This window comes from Podarcis raffonei, chromosome 7 (genome assembly GCF_027172205.1).
Source record: "Podarcis raffonei isolate rPodRaf1 chromosome 7, rPodRaf1.pri, whole genome shotgun sequence".
NCBI classification, from domain to species: Eukaryota; Metazoa; Chordata; class Lepidosauria; order Squamata; family Lacertidae; genus Podarcis; species Podarcis raffonei.
Window position 1 is genome coordinate 59,590,820 of NC_070608.1, and position 22,424 is coordinate 59,613,243.

At 41.9% G+C, this 22,424-nt stretch overlaps 1 protein-coding gene across 2 annotated transcripts in view; it reads left to right on the forward strand.

Moving 5' to 3' along the window:
• Positions 1-21,933, forward strand: part of MBOAT1 (membrane bound O-acyltransferase domain containing 1) — a 30,499-nt gene extending 8,566 nt beyond the window's left edge. The window contains exons 2-13 of one of the 2 annotated variants that reach the window (XM_053396771.1): positions 5,220-5,365; positions 5,745-5,822; positions 6,725-6,820; positions 9,171-9,226; positions 10,860-10,914; positions 11,507-11,690; positions 12,700-12,892; positions 16,345-16,448; positions 17,210-17,274; positions 19,196-19,328; positions 20,536-20,687; positions 21,389-21,933. In XM_053396771.1, coding sequence (XP_053252746.1) covers positions 5,220-5,365; positions 5,745-5,822; positions 6,725-6,820; positions 9,171-9,226; positions 10,860-10,914; positions 11,507-11,690; positions 12,700-12,892; positions 16,345-16,448; positions 17,210-17,274; positions 19,196-19,328; positions 20,536-20,687; positions 21,389-21,527 — 1,401 coding nt within the window. In that variant the 3' untranslated portion in view covers positions 21,528-21,933. The remainder of the gene's footprint in view (positions 1-5,219; positions 5,366-5,744; positions 5,823-6,724; positions 6,821-9,170; positions 9,227-10,859; positions 10,915-11,506; positions 11,691-12,699; positions 12,893-16,344; positions 16,449-17,209; positions 17,275-19,195; positions 19,329-20,535; positions 20,688-21,388) is intronic. The other variant, XM_053396772.1, reaches the window with a different exon arrangement.
• The last annotated feature ends 491 nt before the right edge of the window (positions 21,934-22,424 follow it).

The window sequence follows — 22,424 nt, forward strand, 5'->3', positions numbered from 1 at the left end:
AGGATTAAAAAAGGATGTGTACAAAAAATGGAAAAGGGGGGAAACCACCAAAGAGGAATTCAAACAAATAGCCAGCACGTGTAGACACAAAGTCAGAAAAGCTAAAGCACAGAATGAACTCAGGCTTGCTAGAGAGGTTAAAAGCGACAAAAAAGGCTTTTATGGGTATGTTCGTAGCAAAAGGAAGAACAAAGAAACAGTGGGGTCACTCAGAGGAGAAGATGGTGAAATGCAAACAGGGGACACAGAAAGGGCTGAACTCCTCAATGCCTTCTTTGCCTCAGTCTTCTCCGATAAAGAAAACAATGCCTGACCTGAAGAATTTGGAGCAAATGATTCAGCAGAGGAAACACAGCCCAGAATAACTAAGGAGATAGTACAAGAATACTTGGCTAGTTTAGATGTATTCAAGTCTCCAGGGCCAGATGAACTGCATCCAAGAGTATTAAAAGAACTGGCAGATGTGATTTCAGAACCACTGGCAGTCATCTTTGAGAATTCCTGGAGAACAGGCGAAGTCCCGGCAGACTGGAGGAGGGCAAATGTTGTCCCTATTTTCAAAAAGGGGAAAAGAGAGGACCCAAATAATTACCGCCCAGTCAGTCTGACATCAATACCAGGGAAGATTCTGGAGCAGATCATTAAGCAAACAGTCTGTGAGCACCTAGAAAGGAATGCTGCGATCACCAATAGTCAGCATGGATTTCTGAAAAATAAGTCATGTCAGACTAACCTGATCTCGTTTTTTTGACAGAATTACAAGCCTGGTAGATGAAGGGAACGCAGTGGATGTAGCCTACCTTGATCTCAGCAAGGCATTTGACAAGGTGCCCCATGATATTCTTGTAAAGAAGCTGGTAAAATGTGGTCTTGACTATGCTACCACTCAGTGGATTTGTAACTGGCTGACTGACCGAACCCAAAGGGTGCTCATCAATGGTTCCTCTTCATCCTGGAGAAGAGTGACTAGTGGGGTGCCACAGGGTTCTGTCTTGGGCCCGGTCTTATTCAACATCTTTATCAACGACTTGGATGATGGACTCAAGGGCATCCTGATCAAATTTGCAGATGACACCAAACTGGAAGGGGTGGCTAACACCCCAGAGGACAGGATCACACTTCAAAATGACCTTGACAGATTAGAGAACTGGGCCAAAACAAGCAAGATAAATTTTAACAGGGAGAAATGTAAAGTATTGCACTTGGGCAAAAAAAATGAGAGGCACAAATACAAGATGGGTGACACCTGGCTTGAGAGCAGTACATGTGAAAAGGATCTAGGAGTCTTGGTTGACCACAAACTTGACATGAGCCAACAGTGTGACGCGGCAGCTAAAAAAGCCAATGCAATTCTGGGCTGCATCAATAGGAGTATAGCATCTAGATCAAGGGAAGTAATAGTGCCACTGTATTCTGCTCTGGTCAGACCTCACCTGGAGTACTGTGTCCAGTTCTGGGCACCACAGTTCAAGAAGGGCACTGACAAACTGGAACGTGTCCAGAGGAGGGCAACCAGAATGGTCAAAGGCCTGGAAACGATGCCTTATGAGGAACGGCTAAGGGAGCTGGGCATCTTTAGCCTGGAGAAGAGGAGGTTAAGGGGTAATATGACAGCCATGTTCAAATATATAAAAGGATGTCACATGGAGGAGGGAGAAAGGTTGTTTTCTGCTGCTCCAGAGAAGCGGACATGGAGCAATGGATGCAAACTACAAGAAAGAAGATTCCACCTAAATATTAGGAAGAACTTCCTGACAGTAAGAGCTGTTCGACAGTGGAATTTGCTGCCAAGGAGTGTGGTGGAATCTCCTTCTTTGGAGGTCTTTAAGCAGAGGCTTGACAACCATATGTCAGGAGTGCTCTGATGGTGTTTCTTGCTTGGCAGGGGGTTGGACTCGATGGCCCTTGTGGTCTCTTCCAACTCTATGATTCTATGATTCTAAGTTTGCCGCGTGTTTTATCAATCAGTACACCAAATATTATCCTTTCATGAAAGTTTCCATTCTGACCCATACTGGCATTACACAATCAAATAAAGTCATAACCATAGAAATAATCCTCTATTCCATCATTTTCAGTGTATAAATTATAGGGTTTCTGAAACAACTCCCCTTTTATCTCTAGTCTCTCATTTAAAATTATTCATTATATAAAATTATACTATGCATTTCCTCCTGTTTATTTTGGTTGCTATGTGCCAGACACCACAATGACATTGCAGTAACAGTTGTTAACGCAAACAAGATTGCCTACAAGCAAAGTAAGGGCAGGCTGCAGAAACTGCAGAAATGCTCCATTTACTTCCTATAAGTCAGGGGTGGGAACTGGATCTGGTTTGTGGGCCAAAATGAAAACACCTCCCCTGCAGGAAAACGCTTTTCCTGGGGCAGTATGTTGGTTAATATTGAATAATGTGTGATACTTCAGAAAATAGAAACTTTGGGCCAAGCTGGAGTCTCCTTCAGGCATTCGGACACTGTGTAATTGTGTGACTGGGAGAGTGGGGTGCTGTGGGGATGAGCATGGCTAACTCTGTCCCTCCTTGTCATTCTCATTGCCCTGCACAGGTTAGACGATGGTTGGGTGAAGCAAGGAGCCTCCTCTTTTAATGGAAGCTTCCTGTGCATTTTAGAATCCCGATTTTCTGGGGTTCAAGTGTCATGATTCTCTACCTGCGCACCTCAAACTGAAATTGATTTGGAGCAAGCTCTCCCAAAACTTGAGAGAGAGGAAGGAGAAGGAGCAGCCCACACATACTATTGGACAGCTTTTGCATACTCAGGAATCAAGAGTTTTGTGTCTCCCTTGTAGGAAATGTATACTGCTTCGTGCATTCTGCAATTTCCATCCAGTGGAATAGTGGCAGAACTTTGTTGCTCATAGCCGAACACTTCAGAAACTCTTGGGCGACATTCAAAGAAATGGCAGCTCAGTGTGACTTTTTTTTGAAGCAAATAAAATTGCATCTGGATCAAAGCCACTCATTCATTCAGTCATTAAAAAAAAACTGAGTAGAAATGATTACGGTATCAGAGTCAACAAACATACATTGTAACACTTAATTCTTCAGATTTACTTTTAAACATTTCTCCTTTTCACACCGTTGTTGACTAAGGATTTTCCTCTTTATTTTTTTTGTTGACTAAGGACTCTGTCATCTGTTCTGCAGTTTCTCTGCCAGGGCTGCTAGTGATTATTCCTTCAGCTGTTTCATCATGGTAATCCCCCAAGAACATCTGTTTTGAATTTTTGAGTTTAGATCTCAGAAGGTTTTTTAAATTGGGAGAGAAGCAGAACTTACTGCTGGAAGCAAGACTTCAGTCCACAACACAGTCAGATTTACCATGTGAGAGCTCATGCATGAAATTAAGAAAGATGACTACAAAGTGTAATTGTTTCAAACTAATGTGTGTGCATATTTTTATGCCCTCCTTGGAAGACTGTAATTTTCCATTTTAAAATAATACTCCTGCTTTTAAAACAAACAAACAAACAAACAAACAAACAAACACATATGTGCTGTACAAAATAACTTACAGTATTTATATGGATGTTGTCTTTCTTTCAGCAGACTATTATAAGCCAGATATGGATTCTAACTCCCATCAGCCCCAGGCAAGGGGAGTTGTAGGCCAATAGCATTTGATGGGGGCGGTCCTGATTTGAAACCTTTTCTGAAATATCAATCTGCTTCATTTTATGTAGACAACTTAAGAATCACAACGCCTTGATAGCAGAAGTAGCTCATCCTAGCATATTCCTATAGTAAACATTTAGTGGGTTTAGCTTAACATGACCCACTGGTATTCTATATATATAGAAGAAATTAAGTATACCATGACGTATCAAGTATGCCACGAAAGTATGCAGGTGTACATGCACCCATTACAAGAAATTCTGCTCCTTTGGAATATGAATTTTGTCTTCTACAGTTTTTGGTCTCACAAGAAGCCACAATGTACTCCTGTTGATTTCTTATGTGGACATCTAGGGAACTATCCAATTTTCTCCCTTGCCATTTAAGTTCCTACAAGCAACACTCTTCCTTTTCCCAATGCACATGTATATTTCTCTGATTTCCATGACTTCTCTGTTAAATTGCAAACTTTCTTGAGAACTTGTTTGTAATTCTCTTTTGAGGCTTTCCTGTTAATAAATTTCCACCTTTGGACATTTTCTTACTCTTGAAAGGGAGCAATTCTATGTGGTAAATTAGGTTTTTCATTAAGTGTGCCTGTGAATTTGCCTTAATGTGCTTTGTCCTAAATGCACCAGTTAAAAAACAACAACTGCAGGAGATATGGATAACTAGCCATAGCAAACTTGTTTTGCTATTGGCTTGCTCGCTGGGCAGTTTCATGAATTATGCAAGAAAAACCTGGATTTGCCACCACTGAGTATATACTTGACAGGGAGCCGGACCTAATCAAGTATTCCAGTACAAGACACACATCTGTCACATTCATGTTTTACATTTTTGGGTGTAGATATAAAAAACACCCTGGGCATATCCCTGAAAACAATTTGCTGGATCCAGACTAATAATGAACTACCACACACATATTCACTTACCTGGTCCTATTCACAAGTCCCTGGGAAAAGCTCCCTTGAATTCAGTGAGATTGACTTCTGATAAGACACGCCTATGATGGTTCCACTCCTTTACCATTCTTTTCATTGAGATCTGTATTCAACCACAGTGGTACCTTGGTTTGCATACGTTTTGGATTACAAGCATGTCAAACCTGGAAGTGCCGGTCCCGGTTTGCAACCTTTTTTTGGATTGCAACCCAATTTTTTTTATTACAAACCAATTGTTTTTGGAGGCCCCATTGGCGAAAGCGCGCCTTGGGTTACAACTTGTTTTGGTTTACAAATGGACTTCTGGAACGGATTATGGTTGTAAACCAAGGTACCACTGTAATGTAGCCTAGATCTAGCTCAAATTATGAAGAGGCTCTTTTCACCTGAAATAAAATGGGAAGGTCTGAAACCTCTTTCTCTGAAATATCCTACTGGGAGCTTTAGGTGTCTTTTGAATATTTTTGAGGAAGCAGCTCCAAATTACTTCCGCACCCATTCTTTAAAGTGCAGTGCTAAGTTGTGCGGGGAAAATACGCGACGACTTGTCCAGGATTGTACCCAAGAGATCTTTCTTGGTGGTGAGGAGCATGCTGACAAACAAAAGTCAATTGCAATCTGTTTTCATGTTTCCTTAGGTCAATTTTGTTGCTTGTCAGCTCTTTGCACTCTTGGCCGCCTTTTGGTTTCGCTTGTACTTAAGTCCCAGCCATGCCAGTTCTGCTGTTCGTCACGCATTTGCCACCATATTTGGAGTATATTTTGCTGTTTTCTGCTTTGGTTGGTGAGTAATTGCTGTCTAAATAACTAATAATTGCAACAAAGATGATGATGATGGAGTCGTGGAGAGAGATGTACACTCTCCGTGCTTTAAGGCATGCTGTTGAGCAACTATGGGAACTCCTGAAACAAATTTGAAATTGTTTTATCACCAAGTAGTGCTTTAGAGAGAGATGTATCCAAAAACTCAGTGATTTGGGAACAAATACCGTAACTTGAAAAGGGATCTAGTTAGGCAGTTGTAGAATGCAGGGTTGGAGGAGAGTGGAGTTTGTGTTTGCTCTATCGTTCTATATTGCTTATTTACTTTATAAAAGGTTTTTGCCCTCCCTTGGTATCCATCATTAATCTTTGAATATGAAACTTGTTTTCTTGTTTTTAAGGTACTCCATCCATATTTTCATGCTAGTGATGATAAGCTACAGCATCCTGAATGTGGCCAGCATTCCCAACATTCACAGGTGAGGTTTCATGGCTACCGTAAGTAACGTGTTTTAGGTTATCCTTTTTTTTATTATAACTGTGTCTTTTTCCCCACCTCCTTTCATTGGAGCTGATGTGCAGTTAGCTGATAGTGGCGTGGCAGCACCCAGATTGTGGAACTCTTTGCACCAAAAGATTTGCTTTGCCTTTCTTCACGTTCATTCCCATTCCGCTGTCCCTGGTTCAAGCAAGCAGTTCTGGGGTGTGTGTGTGTGTGTGTGTGTGTGTGTGTAATAAATAAAATAAATAAGTGTTCTGTCCAATGAAAGGCATACTATCTCTGAGCCACGGAAGCCTTTAAAGAACCTTACATATGATGACAATTTATGTTCTTGTCCGTATCCTTGCCAGTGTTTTAGATTTCAAAAAACGTGTGTGAGAGTGGGTGTTTTTAAAAGATCAATTAAGTCAATGGCTTACCATTTTGTTTGGTTGTTCTGATCTCTAGTTCCAGTCTAGAGAAGTCATTTGAGTACAAGCGTCAGTGGCTCCTTTTGCTGTCATTAACATCAGCTTTCTTCTATATTGACAGTTTTTTTAAAAAAATTGGAGGTTTTTTTTAAAATGTCTGCAATATGGCATGAAGGCAGGACTGTTTTTTCTGATATGACTGGGGACAAATATATTGCTATGCATGGGAGACCAGTAATCATCATTTGGATGTACTTAGTGGGTAGGAAGTTCTAGGAAAGTGATATGGACTTGCAAGAGTTAGTTAGACAACCTTTTGATGCTACATATTAAGCTTTAAAGTCCCAAACCCCTTGATGTGCCAGAATCAACATGTTGGTTTGGGAGTCAGTTGTTTTGAGGGTTTTTTTTTATTACAGTTGTTCTTGGTAAGACTTACGTTTTGTGTATTAAATGTCTATGATTATAGGTACTCTTTTATGGTAGCTATGGGATATCTCACATTATGCCACATTAGCCGGATATACATATTCCACTATGGTATTCTCACTACAGATTTCTCTGGGTAAGTAGTGATAAATGTTATTTATTTCTTTTATTTAGAGTATTTGCAGGCCCCTCTTCAACCAAAAATCTTCCCAGATTAATTAAAGCAAAACAATCCCTGCCTGCAGGCTTTACAGTCTTAAAAACATAAGGGAGCAGGGATATGGAAGAAAGAGGAAATAATTTGTAATATTAAAATGTTTGTATTCAATAATACATAGAAATCACTTTCTTTGTTACGTTAACGGCCCACACTCACCATGATCTCACCAAGAAGCTGGCCTGGCTATTCCAGCAATTGCATCCTTGCTGGATCCAGGAATTAGAAGGGTGACTCAGGCATACAGGTTAACTGCCCCCCCCCCCCAATTCACAACATGGACATTTACTGAGGTGTATAAGAGGTCCAATGTGTTTCAATGTGTGACAGTTATTCTTGTGGACAAGACAATCTTGTACTGCTTTTATTATTCTGCCATCTTGCTGTAGCAGTTCACTTGGGACATATCAAACCCCATTTAAGTCCAAAAGATTTAAATGAACTTACTTGGGCAGAGGTAGAAATAGGTTAGGCATCATATTGAAAATAATTGGTCAAGCACAGCATGATTACTTTTAATTGTGAACCTGTGAATAAAGTAAAATATAGATTTGCATATTGCTCAGTTTCATCTTCTCTGTTTTGGGTTTCTACTTGCTTCAATATTAAAACATTAACACTGTTTCTGCTTGTTGATATGTTCTACCTGTTGGTGTTTGCATTTAATTCATACTACTACTTCTCTCTGTAACTGCATGTCTTCTCTTATGCCAAGAGGATTGTGTCGGTGAGTTGCTCTCTTCTATGCGTGCTCTTAATGTTTCTGAACTTCTCGCATGTTTGCTTTCAAATGATAACAACTGGTGTTGGTTCAGATGAATAGCCAGTGGCTTCTGGTGTGATTGAGCACCCTGATCTGTTTTTAGATTCCTTGCCAGCTGGGGAGCCTTGCCTCTGTTAGGTCTTCACACATAATCAGAAACCTCCTTGCTATCTGTTTCAGATACGGATTAGTGGGCAACATTAGTGCTTTTGAATTGTTCACATGTAAACAAACACCACCCCCACAGCACGTCAGTTGTGTTTCGTTTACAACTGTCAGTGCGTTTATGCATGATGCTCTGAAGCAAGGAACCTCTGCTACTCATTGAGACTTCCCAAACAAGTGAGTGCCCTGCAAATCAGGCTTCTAAATCACAGGGGAGCCTCCCAAAGTAGTGGAGAATTTTCAGACGTTTGTGCACAAACTTGTGGTCAGCTGTAAACAGCATACAAGCAACTTGTCAGAAGGTGTGGGGTATTCTCCCTCCTGTGTGTGTTTCTATCTCATTCCTAATTGAGGATGTGGGTATTTGCACCACACAATGTGTGTGAGACTGTTCAGAGCTAGCACATACTATTTACCTATTCCAAATAGCTCTACCCACCTCCCCAGTCTTTCAACACCATTTACAAATATGACTAAGACAATAACAAACATAAGAACGCGATGAAACACTGAAAAGATTGGAAAAAGCATTAAACAACACTACTGGTAAATCAACAAGACACTTTGTTGTATTGTTGTGTCTCTTTGCCCACCCCACCAGGAGGTAAGCCACTCTGTTCTATACCATAGTAGGTGTGGAGAACTTCTGACCATCCAAATGTAGCTGAACCACAACTCCCATCATCTTTGACCATTGGCTATGCTTCCTAAGGCTAATGGAAGTTGACGTTCAGCAACAACTGGAGGACCAAAGGTTCCCCACACTTGACTTACACTTTCTGAACAGTCTTCAAGCCCTGTAAAATGTTCATAGTCAAGACCTGATGCATGAAGGCCCATTAAGGACAGATTAAGTGCATTCATATTTACATCATTGTCCTTTAATACTTCCTTCATGCCCCATATTTAATTGCATTTCTGTGCGTTAAGTGGCAAAGACCTCTGTGAATAATTTTGTCAACTTAAGTGCAGTACACCAAGTTAGGAAATGTGTAATATTTTGCAGTAAAAAAGTTAAAATAATAGTCATTGTAGTCCAGCGCTTGCTTGATTAGAAGTGATCTATATAGCCTGTTAGTTGGTCTTATTTGGTATTAAAGTTCATGTGGCAATATGGCATCATGGATAGAGTGTTGGACTTGGGCCAGGGAAACCCAAGTTCATATCCCCATTCAGATTGATAGGTCATTGGATGATCTTTCCAAACCTCCCTCTGTTGCGATGTGGATAACTCCCAAGTACATGGCTTTGAGCTCCTTTAAGCCAGAATGTGAAAATATGTAATCAAATGTTGTACCATGCAACATGTGATGCACACTGTTTTCCTGTATTTCATTATAGTCCGTTGATGATTGTAATACAGAAGATCACTACTCTTGCCTTCCAAGTGCATGATGGTAAGAAAAGATACATTTTCCAGCCCAGGGCCTGTCCACACTAGGGTTTTTCACATCACTGCAATATCTCGCTCATTCTTATCCCACACAATGGAATGACAATCTGTCATTCACCTCTCCTGTACGTTATATCCAAGGAAGTCATTGTGTTCATGGCTGCTGGCGCAATGGAACTTGCTCTCCCTCTCATCCCCCAAATCTGCTCAGGGTTCGTTCCCCCAACTCACCCAAACAGATTTGGGGAGGTGCAGGAGGAGTAAAGGAAGTGGGAAGTTCGGTTGCACAGCGAATTCTGCAAGACAATGGATTCAGCCCTTCCCTTACAATCTCTGCTCTTTTATTTCTGTGCTTTTCCAAGCCTACTTCATTAAAACAAAAGGAGATTGTAAAGAGCTCCAGAAGGACCTCTTCAAATTGAATGCATTGGTGGGGGGGGGGGATAGCAAATTTAATTCAGTGTAAACAAGTGTGAAATGATGCATGTTGAGGGGGGAAAAAATCTTCACTTCGTATATACGCTCATGGGTTTTGAACTCGCAGCAATGGACCAGGAACGAAACCTTATAATCAGAGCAGATACCGTAACTTGATGAAGATGTTGACGCAGTGAAAAAAAAGGAAAATTCCATGCTAGGGATCGTTAGGAAAGATGTTGGAAAATAAAGCTGCCGATATCATATGCTGTTATTCAGATCCATGGTGGGAGACCACATTTGGAGTACTGTTTATGGTTCTGGCCATCTCGCCTCAAAATGGGGAAAGGAAAGGGTTGTGCTTGAGGGAAGGTAGCGGCAGTGTCACAGAACCATTGCCATGTGGACATGAAGCAACTTCTGTTTAAAGCAAATGCCGGTACAGTGATACCACAGAAACAAAGGGGCTTCCAGTGTCTTCTGCCCAAAGCTCTCTAAATATACACTGGCAACCTTTTAGGAAAAGTTGAAAGTTTATGCTGAAATTGCCAAGATATTAAGTCATCTTTTTGCAGTTAGTCTGGCTCCCTTTGCTTGGAATTAAGAATAGGAAAGGAAAGCTGAAACACCCACCTACCCACCCACCTTTTGCTCTGCTGCTTTCTTTATACTTAGAAGAGAATTGAGGCTTCGTAACCAGATCTGCTAAATTCCAGGTTTGTGGTCTAGTATGGAGATCCTGACAGTTGTCATGATTCTCTTGCTTGGTTCGATAACTAGGTCACATTTATGGAATCTCACCTATCTCACATTGCTTCTCAAAAAACATTTGCCCATCCCCCCACTTGGGTACCGAACTAAGCAGTAGTTTGCTCCTTTCTGTTTTTATTTAAGAGGGGGGAAGGAAGAAAAACTAAAATCATGGAAATAAGGACTTGTGCATCTTCCAGAACGACTCAGAAAGAAACATGCATTCATTGCCAAGGGTGGAAAATTGTCTGACTGGTGAGGCCCTTTGTGTATGTTGGAGGTTTCTTAACTTGGTAATAAACTGATGTAAGAAAGTAGGCCATGGAGAAGAGGCCAAGAATAAATGTGTGAAAACATACAGTATTTATTAATATACTTGCTAACACTAGCAGCATATTTGACAATTATATGTACCATCCCCACTGTCCTCCAACATGTGATTTGATTCTTGTGTCACTTATTCTTGTTAGGAATAGGCCGGAAAGCTGAAGAACTAACTGCTGAACAAAACCTGCTTGCTATAAAGTAAGAAAGCGTCTCTTTTACTGAACTGTTTCCCTCCCCACCCCACCCCACCCCAAAAAACACACACCTGGATTGTATTGTTTATGTGTGTTTATATAGAATAGCTTAAGTGGAAGTTTTCATTGTGTGGCTTAATATGCAGGAGTTCTTCCAGGTTAAAAAATATGTGTAGCTTTTCTGAAAAACAGCGGCAACACTGATTGATGTAGCAATAGGATGGAATGAATTTATAAATCGGCACATGCAAAACTGACATAGACCAGAAATAGACCCATCTATCCATGCCTAGTGGAGGCTTTGATCATGGATCTCCTGTGTCATATCAACTTTGTGTCTTGTGTATATATTATTTTGTTGTCTTTGAGTAAAGACAGACTGATCCAGAAGTAGCTTGAACACACGCCCACTGCCCTGAAAACAAGCACATAGAAATACAGTGACTTTGTGTTCAACCCAACTTCTTCCACGCTCGGAATTGCTCCCCAGTGAGGAAAAACCATAATACTTTTAAAGGAGTAAACCATCTACGCTTCCCCCACATTTTTTTTTTAAATCAGATTTTGAAATAATTATTGTGTGGTTGTTTTGGTAGAACAAGACCTTCATTACTGGAATATCTGAGCTATCAGCTCAACTTCATGAGTATCATAGCTGGCCCATGCAGCAATTTCAAGGACTACATAGCCTTCATCGAAGGGAGACATGTGCAGATGAAGCTATCAGAAGTCAGCTGGAAGCAAAAAGGTCACGATGGACTCCCTGATCCTTCTCCATTGGTAGGCTGTAAAGTACTAAGAATTTACTTTCAAACTCTTCAGTTGTTTTTGCAGCAGCTGTTGCTGTAGTTAAATACTTTTTAATTTCATCCGTTCAGCTGCTCGATAGGATGGGACATAAATTCAAAAAATATATTTTCATACTCTACTCCTTTGTGTCAGTTTGGGGCAGCTTTCAATGTTTTGACAATCGTCTCCTCTGTAACTTTCCCCTGTTCTGCCTTAATTGTCCAAACTCATAACTTTCACAGGCCAACAGTGGTGTCATAGGGTAATCCGGCCAGATGGGCAGGGTACAAATAATAAAATAATGATGACATCATCATCAAAGCGCCATTGCTTTGAACCCCTAGGAAGCCAAATCTATGGGTAATCAGATGGTGGAGGAGACAGAAGCTATCTGACCTCACAAGACAAATGGACTTGCTTTTTCTGGGTCATGCATCCTCTTTTCTAACATGCCATGATCTACTTTTCAGTAAACTCTTCCCCTCTAGTGTCTGCACAGATCCCGGCAGCCAAGAGATGCTTGAAGTCAAGCTTATTTCACCTGTTTGTTTGGGGGTGCACCGGTCTAAGAAAGTAATGTTATTGGAGCAATATTGTTGCACCCGCCCTGGCACTGATTCTACAAGAAAGAATGACTCCTAACTGGAACACCAGCATTACCAAAATGGTGTTCAGTGAATGAAGGTGGCTGTGCTCTGCAATGTCCTCACTAGTGCATAGTGGGAGCTTATGGTTTTGTGCACAATGCTCCCCACCCTCAACAGCTGCAAACTTCTTACTTGCCTTGTGATTAGTCTCGGGGTTAAATATGAACCACTCCAGTTTTGTGCTACCAATTCCTCTTTGCAAAATAGTAAGTGTAAGCAATGGGTGATACTTTTCATTGGTCAGTTACCTCTGAGTATTTTATAGGGGAGAAACGTTTTGCCTTCTCTCACCACGGATGGCACTCATTTTCTTCTTCTTCTTCTTCTTCTTCTTCTTCTTCTTCTTCTTCTAGGGAGCTGTGCTGCGCAAACTTTCCATCACACTTGTATCTTTGCTTTTGTTCCTGACCCTTACCAAGAGCTTCCCGGCAACTTATCTTGTTGATAACCAGTTCATCAGCAAGTCTTCATTCTGGTCCAGACTTGGCTTCCTGTATGTTGCCATGCAAGCTTCAAAGCCAAAATACTACTTTGCATGGACACTCGGTAAGGTTGATATACTGCTTCTTTTTTTAAAAATGTATACACATCCTTGAGGTTGAAGTGATGTTTCTTTTCATACATTCAGATAGCATGGCTATATCTACACATATAAACTCATGGAACAAGTGTGATTAATTGCTACTCTTTCTGCTAGGGTATTGGTAGTAGAAGTAGTCGTGGGCGGGATGCCAGGAACTGCTAGGAAAATAGTTCAGCCAGCGCAAGCTTTTCTGCGTGCCAGACAGAACAACCCCCCCCTCTGTGTGCTGTTCTGTGGGTTCTCCCAGCCCCACTCCCAAGTCAAGTAAGGGGGGGGGGAGGAGAGAGGAAGAAAGCCCCATTGCACTAATAGGAGCCCCTGCACTGGCTTCTGCCAGTGGGGCTCATTTGTTGAATCCCACCCTTTGTTTCTAACCTGCCCTATATCTCAGGGCCGGCTACAATCCATACATTGACAATACTGTATACAACCATAAAATCACAACAATCTGAAGGGAGGGCATTACATAGAACCATAGAACTGTAGAGTTGTAAGGGAGCCAGAAGGTCATCTAGTTCAACCCCCACCGGCAATGCAATTTGAAACGATCCTGGACACTGCTTAGTTTTGCAAATGTGCTAGCAGTTTCATTGCTGCAGCACTACATAGCTAGACGTTTCAGGAAAAAAGTCACTTTTTCATGTCACTACAAAATGTACAAGTTCCCACAAGTGGGACATGGAACAGAAGTGCCCCCCCACAACAGATTTCATGATCAAAAATTGTGATTAGAGAGACACAAATGTTGACCAGTCTGAGCAAAATGTAAAGAATATAAGGCATGGAAAAGTCACCTCTCTGAATTCTGCAGTACTGTTCTCCCTTCAAGTAATGTGTATCAAAAAAACGCATGCGCTAGGATAAAGGGTGCATAAAAAGGCCTATCATAGTGAAAACAGCATACAAAAATGCATTACTTTAGGAAACATTGATTTGCAAAAATGTATGTATTAGGAGAAACGTGCAGTAAAATACTGTTGAATTTTCATAAGGACTTCTTTCAATTAATTTTGCAAGTTGATGGGATAATGTGGAGAACCAATTTAAAGACCGGGAAAAAGGGTAACTGAGAGAGACTGAAATTGACACCCATCCCTAATTCCAAGTGTGTGTTGGAAAGGATCAGCAGTCCCCCAGTCCCCCCTACTTTCTAAAGCCGGGGACACCTGCCACTTCCCACCCACAATTCCACCTGTGCAGTCCACACCAGAGCTGTCCCACAGGCAGGGTGCAGTGCAGCACAGAAAGGTCTGTGCAGAGAAGAGAAGACATTGGAGAATAGCTGCTTAAATTGGAAATAAATTGGGTGTCTGGAACAACCAGGGCTGTAAACAACATTTTGCTTTGCATTGTGGTTTTCTGGGGACAGCAGCGCCTCTTCTGCATGGCTGTGGGCGAGACTTCTCATTGTTCTTCGTCCTGGACACCAAAATATCATTTGGGCAGCAGTGGCCTTTCCTCGCTTTCTCAACAAATTTTATCTAGTGACACAGAATAGCCTGTTGATCAAATATAGCTGCTGCTCTTGCTTGTGAAGTAGGACAGGCATGCTTTTGTGCGAGAGTCAATTACTGAATTCTCTGCTCATGAAAGGGGGGCGGGAGAGATAAGTTCATTTTTGTCCTAATGTTAACTGCTGAACTTTAGTTGGAATCGAAACTAAGAAGCCAGTCTTTAAAAGTGCTCTGCTAACGCAAGCTCCAGTGAAGTGGCTTTAATCAGTGGGCGATCAGAGCTTTGAAGTTGCTTCTTCAGAGGCAGAGATGCTGTAGCAGAAGTCGATAATCTTCTTTTTCTTGGCAATCACTTGTAGCCGAATAAGATTGTCTTCCATAAACAGGGTTTGAACAGTGAGAGAAGGTCACTCACTGCATCATCACCTTGTTGTGGTGAGTAGGCTTGCACGTTCCTATGACCCTATGAGCGAAGCAGTTGGGAGTCTCATACTCCCAGCAGGGTCACCCAAGGCAGTAATGTCAAAGCGGAGGAACTAGACAAAGAATGATCCAAGAAATCCTCAACGGCAGAACAGGCAGATGATAATAAGCAGTATGTTACAACAGCTGTGAAGGCGGATGAAGGCTGCAGCAGATAGGAATCTACCGGTCGTTGTGATACTCACACCATCAGAATACAGTGGTACCTCAGGTTAAGTACTTAATTTGTTCCGGAGGTCCGTTCTTAACCTGAAACTGTTCTTAACCTGAAGCACCACTTTAGCTAATGGGGCCTCCTGCTGCCACCGGAGCATGATTTCTGTTCTCATCCTGAAGCAAAGTTCTTAACCCGAGGTACTATTTTTGGGTTAGCGGAGTCTGTAACCTGAAGCGTCTGTAACCTGAAGTGTATGTAACCCGAGGTACCACTGTAGAGCCTTACTGTGAAGACTTTGCATTGATCAGCGTGCACTGATCTACACACATAAAACAAATTCATGCATAGGCATCTTCCAAAAAAAAGAAGTCTGTAATATTGGGTTCATGACTGTAGTGCCAAATTCATGGAGGGTAAGGCTGTCAATGGCTACTAGCTATGATGGCTATGCTCTGCCTTCTGAATATCAGCTGCTGGAAACCACAGAGTGGGGTGTGGGGAGCAGGTCCTGCTTGCATTTTCCCCACAGGCATCTGGTTGGCCAATATGCAGACAGGACGCTGCACAAGATTGGCCATTGTCCTGATCCAGGAGGCTCCTCATAAGTTCTTGCATTACATTCTTAATTTCTAAATAAAGTGGGATGAGTTTCTAAATAAAATGTCACTGGTCCAGACTAAGTGACTTGAACTTTTGTTTGCAATCAAAGCAACTCAACTTCATAATTGTTAACTTGATTTCAGTGGGACCCAAGTGCCAACTTACTTATTCTGGATTCAGCCCATTATGTTCTTCTTGCACAGGTAGTCATTTTGTTAACTGACATTTTATGCAGTACTCTTATGAAATTGTGGTTTCTGCTCCAGTGAACACTGCTTCTGCTCTCAGTTGGTAGAGCATGAGATTTAATATCAGAGCCATGGGTTCAAGCCCCACACTGAGCAAAAGATTCATGCATTGCAGGGGGTTGGACTAGATGACCCTCATGGTAATTTCCGACTCTACAGTTCTGTGGTTCTGTGACTAGTTCCAGATACCCAAAGGGGTTTTGAAGCTCCTGTTGTTTTTAAAAATAAATCTTAGTCTGTGGCATGGAGAGCTCAAGCAGCAGCTCTCCATGCCACAAACGAAGGCTCTTTTAAACCAGGAGGAATTTCATATGGCATTGTAGTCTCTTTGTAGTGTGTGTGTGTGTGTGTGTGTGTGTGTGTGTGTATGTGCTGGAATTAAAGGTCCCACTGGGCATGCCAAAATCCTTGGGCATGCATAAAGCAGGTCTTTGGATTTCAGCCTAAGACTCTTGTTTTTTTTGCAATTATAGCAGATGCAGTCAACAATGCAGCTGGCTATGGGTTCAGTGGTGTTGACAAGACAGGCAATTTCCACTGGGACCTTCTGTCTAATTTGAATATCAGGAACATTGAGGTAAGTTTAAAAGAAGACATCATGAGAAGGGAATAGCATGAGCCTGAAAAGATAATTACATCCAGTGAAAACGTCTTATTACTACACAGATATGCATGCAAACAAAAGTTATTTTGTATTTTAGATTATCAGAAACATTTTTTGGTGTGTGTATTAAATTTTAAAAATGTAAAACCACAAAAAAGTGGCTGCTGCTGCTGCTTTTAAATAGAAACTCATGACCATGTCTCACCCTTGGCTTGTTAACTTGAAGAATTTGAACTCAAATATCTGACATTTTCAGCAAAGGCTTCTTGTTATGCACAGTTCTGTTGTAAAAAGCAGTAATCTTACCCTTCACATAAAAATATATACTGATAAATTCTCTACAAGGGAATATTATTTTAATTGAAATATGGATTCTGAGAATCCAAACAGTTTAAGGATGGATTCTGATCCTAACTTAGTAGTAAAGCCCACTGAATTTAATTTGGCTTATATATGAATAGGCATGGTTAGGATTGTGCTGTAAAACAAACAGTAGCCTCTGGATTTACCATCTAGGGTTTTGCTGGTGTAAAAAGGTTATGCTTCTTATCTTTTAAAATAAATTGCAAACCTCATCTCTGTGTACTACTTAAGATAAATTCCAGACTTCGAAGTTCTAGGGTGGTGAAAGAAGCACAGGCAAAGCATTTGAATTCAATGGGTGAGGATGAGTTGGACTGACATTTTTAACGTGAACGCAGACCAGTAATGTCCAGGGCTTTCCTCTCTCCTAGATGGCAACGAGTTTTAAAATGTATGTAGAAAACTGGAATATCCAAACCACTGCCTGGCTCAAACGGTAAGAGCAATGTACTTGAGGTGCTTTTACACTGCTTTGATAATCCTCCTCATCTGTCCATACATTTAACAGGGCTTTTAACATTTGTCACTGAAGCCTATCTCTACACTAAGGGCTCGTCCCTCTAGCATAGGGCCGAGCGGTTTCCCTCTTGCCCCATTCCTTTCCTAGGGAAAAATTCACTCTTTAGCTCTAAATCGGTGCAAATGTCGATCTGGGAGAAACCTGAATTGCTGTTTGCTGCAATTAAGCGTTAAAGAAAGAGCAGTATCCCCCGGGAAAAAGTAGCGGGACAAGAACAACTGTGAATAAGCCCTAAATCTTTCAGTCAGCTATAGGAGACATCCAGTGAACCTCATCTACATGTGCAATGGGACTTCCAGCTTCTCTTTCTCTCCTGTACACCCTTATAATTGGCTTCAGGGGGTCCCCCAAGCTTCAGAGCAGATTGGGCAGGGGCTACAGGGGGAAGAAAAAGAGACAATGCTGTTCCACTAGGTGGACCTTCCCCTGTATGTTTTTCTAGGATTCCAATAATGTTAGGTAAGATGTGTGTTCTTCACTGGGTATTCCTATGTCAGGTAGGAAGTTACAACAATCAGGTCCCTCCTGCTAGCGCCACCCTTCCATGTGAAATGGCTTCTTCAAGGAGTCCTAGCAGGCCTGTCACTTGCCATTATTGGAAACTGGTTAATACCTCCTTGTGTGGTCAGGCATTTGATTTTGCTGCTATCTCAACTGGTTGCTGATGTGGCAGCTTAAGATTTTAATTTTTATGTTGTGATTTTATATTTAAGATACCTCGGGGTGCCTTTTCAGATCTGGTAGGCAAGATATAAAATTAAAATTAATGCTTTGTTTATATCAGCTTGGGCTGCTGTCACCACTGCTTTCTGTGTGTCTGAGTTAAATAGGTTCAATTTTTACATCAATTCCTCCCCCCACAACAAAGCCTTTATTTTTCCCTTCTCTCATTGCGCAAGAGAGTGTCAGAGTGATTTTGTTAATTTGGAAAGTGATTAATTCTGTTTCCACATGCCTACAGACACACAGCAAAATTCCTTCCCATGGAAAATAGTTCTGTTCAGTAATGTATATACAGTATTGGTTTGCCATGTATAAAACCTGTTTGGATTTCTACAAGTCACACTCATGACTTAATTTAAAAACATAATCAGAAAGAGAGAGTGTGTTTGTGTGTGTGTGTTTCTACTACAAAAAATAAAAAATCTATACATGCCAAAAATCTAGAAACTTGTCATAAATACTTCTTTTGAATTTTTTTTCCCAAAACACACCATTGAGTTAAAGCAAGGAAAGCGGGCCAAACTATAAGGAATTCAAATGGGAGTTTTGTGTCTGGAAAGTATATGTTCTGAGTGCCTGTGGACTAACACTTTTAAAATGTAAGATGCCCTTTAAGATGTCTCTAGATATGAAAATCTGGGGTAGAGAAATGACAGCATTATAAAATCCGAAGATTTACTGCCATGAAAGCAGGTTACGCTAGTTGAAGCTTGTCTTGTCCTTATTCAGAAGCGACTCGCCCATTGGGGTGGAGCTGCAAGAAGATACTTCCCAGCAGTGGGGCTCCTGCTGCTAGTTACTAGGAGGGGCAAGGTGGCAGGGAGGTCTGCCAGGCAGAAGTGTTGCATTGCCCCTGCCAGCGCCCCCACACCAAGCTGACCTCTCTGCCGCCTCACCTCTGGCCGCCTCCCAATAAGCAGCAGCAACCCCTCTGCCAGGAAACCAAGGTTGCTGCTTCGCCATTCTGGGGAAGCCAATTTTGTCCTCTCGTATAAGTATGCTTTTGAAATGCCTCCCTTCTGCCGTAGTTACGAAGTCAGCTTCAAAAGCGTTTGAGATGCAATCCATGTATTGTCTGCACATGCTATTATTTTGGTTTTGCTTTTCTTCCCAGCGTCTGCTATGACAGAGCTCCTCAGTACCCTACAGCTTTAACGTTTCTTCTGTCAGCTGTTTGGCATGGCGTTTACCCCGGATATTATTTTACATTTGTCACTGGGATCTTTATGACACTAGCAGCCAGAGCAGTATGTATTTCCTTTCTATTTTATTTTTTTTAAATGGGTGCAATCGGAAATGTAACTATTCACACTCAGTTCTGTTCAGGTCATTGGCACATGGTTGTGGGCATGAATCCTATTGGTTTTCAGAGTTTTCTCTTGAATATACCAACCTGCCTCTCTCTGAAACCCCACATTTTCTGAGCTATCTCACACTGACCTATTTATGGGCCATGCTTGCTATCCCTGCCCCCATTGTCAACCTCCCACCACTCTCCGTGTGTTGGGTGGGGTGGAGAGCTCAAGCAGGGAGCCCACTGCATTCATGTAGGCTTATTGTGCCTGGTTATAAATATGTGTACAGCGACTCCTTGCTTCAGACCCCACCCCTTCACAGAGTACATGGCAGGACCAGTCGGGGTGCAAAGGCATGATTGTAATTGCTTGATGGGAAGATGTCCAAAAGGAAAAGGAAATTCACTTCCTGGAAATCATATATCATCAACATGTTCCTACCAAAAGAAAATTGACAACAGTGTCTGCTAAAGAATCAGAAACTAGAGAAGGATGTGTCTGCATTTCCTGGTAGTTGTGGTAGCTTAGATGGTTCCCCTCTCTTTCTCGTTTCTCCTGTGACTGCTCCCGGACATTAATGTAAGCTTGGTATTCTGCTTTGACTGTACAATTTGGGGTGGTGGGTGTGCATTCGTTTGTATGCTAATTATTGCATTGGGCTTTTGAGGTGTATGTTACTGAATCTTTGTACTTCACAGTGCAATCCTATGCATGCCTGCTAGGAAATATGTGTGTACAGTAGTACCTCTGGTTACGAAAGCTTTGGGTTACGAACTCCGCTAACCCAGAAGTAGCTGCTCCTGGTTGCAAACTTTGCCCCAGGATTCGAACAGAAATTGTGCGCCAGAGGCCCCATTAGCAAAAGCATGCCTCAGGATAAGAGTGGTTTCAGCTTAAGAACAGACCTCCGGAACAAATTGAGTTCATAACCAGAGGTACCACTGTATAGGACTGCAGCCTAAGCCACTTCTTCCAGTTCTGTTCAGCTGCTGTTCTCCTCAGTTTCTTGCTGAGACACTTCTTTCTTATTTAGTAAGAGGAAAGAAGAAACCAAATATTCCTTATTGGTATACCAGACCACATCATGATTAAGTGGATAGGACAGCAGCCATTATGTGAAGATTGCTTTTAAACTTTTTTCTTTTTTGCCTTTTTAAAGGTCAGGAACAATTTCCGGCATTTCTTCATCTCCCCAGTGCCTCTCAAAACGGGCTATGACATTGTGACCTGGTTGGTAACTCAGCTCTCTGTCTGCTATACCGTTGCACCATTTGTTCTGCTAGCTGTTGAGCCTACAATTAAATTATACAAGTAAGTCACCACCTATTATTATAGCTGTTGGGGTTGCATCAGGCCATAGCTTTTTCAGATTTGCCAGCCTGTGGTCCACGTTGGGTGATGTTTCATCATGGTTTGAAGGAAAGCTAAAGAGGTTATATTTGCTAGCTGTGTCACCTTTGGAAGCTCAGTTAATATTTGAAATGTATATTTGGGCCTTTGATGCAAATATTTGAAAGGAATGAGAAGGGGCAATGCATCTGTTTCATTCCAAGTTGGAAAGTGCACTCAGCAATTTTATTTTTATATCTGTTCCTTCCCTTAAAATTCATAGTGTATGGCGATGGCAGGTTGTTGTGTAGATGGAAGAAGGGTGCAGAACAACACTGAGGGAAGTTCCATGTGAATGTTTGTTAGTAGGATGTGGTGAAAATTTAAAACTGAACTCTTGATGGAGTGTAGACTTATTAAATCTCCAACTCAGGGCCCAAACATACAAGGTTAGTTTTGGCAGATAGACCAGGGCACTTTCTAGAAATCCTGAGCTATTGCTTTGAGAGGCATAATGGTCTGCTCCCCTTTTCAAAATATTTTGCTTTAGTGGTCCAGGAAGAGCTACAGCCCAATATGTTGCATCTCAGTGAAATACAATCACTACTCATGATTATAGGTTGTTTTAACCTGACTTCCACTTGCTTTATATTCCTTGCTACTTCTTTCTTTGTCCCCTACAGGTCACTGTACTTTCATATGCACATTTTATGTGTACTTGTGTTGCTGGTCCTTCCAATCAGATCTCAAAAACACATGAAAAGGCAGCAGCTTCCCATTCAAGGCACGCACAACTCTGACATAAACGAGAAAGCAAAATGATACCTCAAAAGGGAATTGTCGCTCCTCTTCTGTGAGACGCTGGAAAAATGGGTACGAGCAATACATCATTGCAGTGGCTTAATTTAAGAAACTTTTTAAATGGACAGAAAGGAAATGGACCGATTACCAGTTAAGACTTGTTACTGGGTAATGTTTACATCCTTGATGGGCGAAGATAATATATTTTTTTGTAAACTAAAGAGAATAATGGAGTGTCTTTAATGTATTTAAATTCTTGCACACATCTATCATCTCTTAAAGTTAATCTTAATTATCCAGTGCTTTTGATGTAGGGGAAAGATAATCATTGGAGGTTAGCTGTCATGGACTGGCTAGATGCAGAGGAGTGGGGGGGCACTGGCTGGGGAACCCCCAAGAGAACCCCCAGGGGAAGAAGGCTCAGAGTGAAGGGCTGGTGGTGGGATGACAAGCGAGTGGTCAGAGGGAGAAGAGGGAGCAGACTGGGGGGAGGAGGTGTCGGAAGCTGAAGAGGCAACAGAGTTTAGTGAGCAGGGAGAGGCCGTGGCAGAGACAAGTCCTGAGTCAGAGGCAGGAAAGGAGGCTCAGGGGGGGGGCAAGAGGCAGTGATCAGGCAGGCTGCTGAAGAAGCCAGGGAGTCTCACCTCCCCCCCTCCAGTCTCCCAGAACACATAGAGGAATGAAGAGGGCAGAGCAAAGAGAGACAAGATGAAGGAGTCTTGGGTTGCATGGGAAGGTCCCAGGGGAGGAGGATACGTAGGCAAATGTGGGAAGACCTTCACTCCCCACAACTGCCTCATTCAGGCAAGATCTACTGGGAAGAGTTGCCGTGCTGACTCAGCCTGAGCTGTTTTTTATTTCTTTGTATAAAGCGTTCACTTCACTGACATCTTGTGAGTTATGGCTGACCTGACCCCG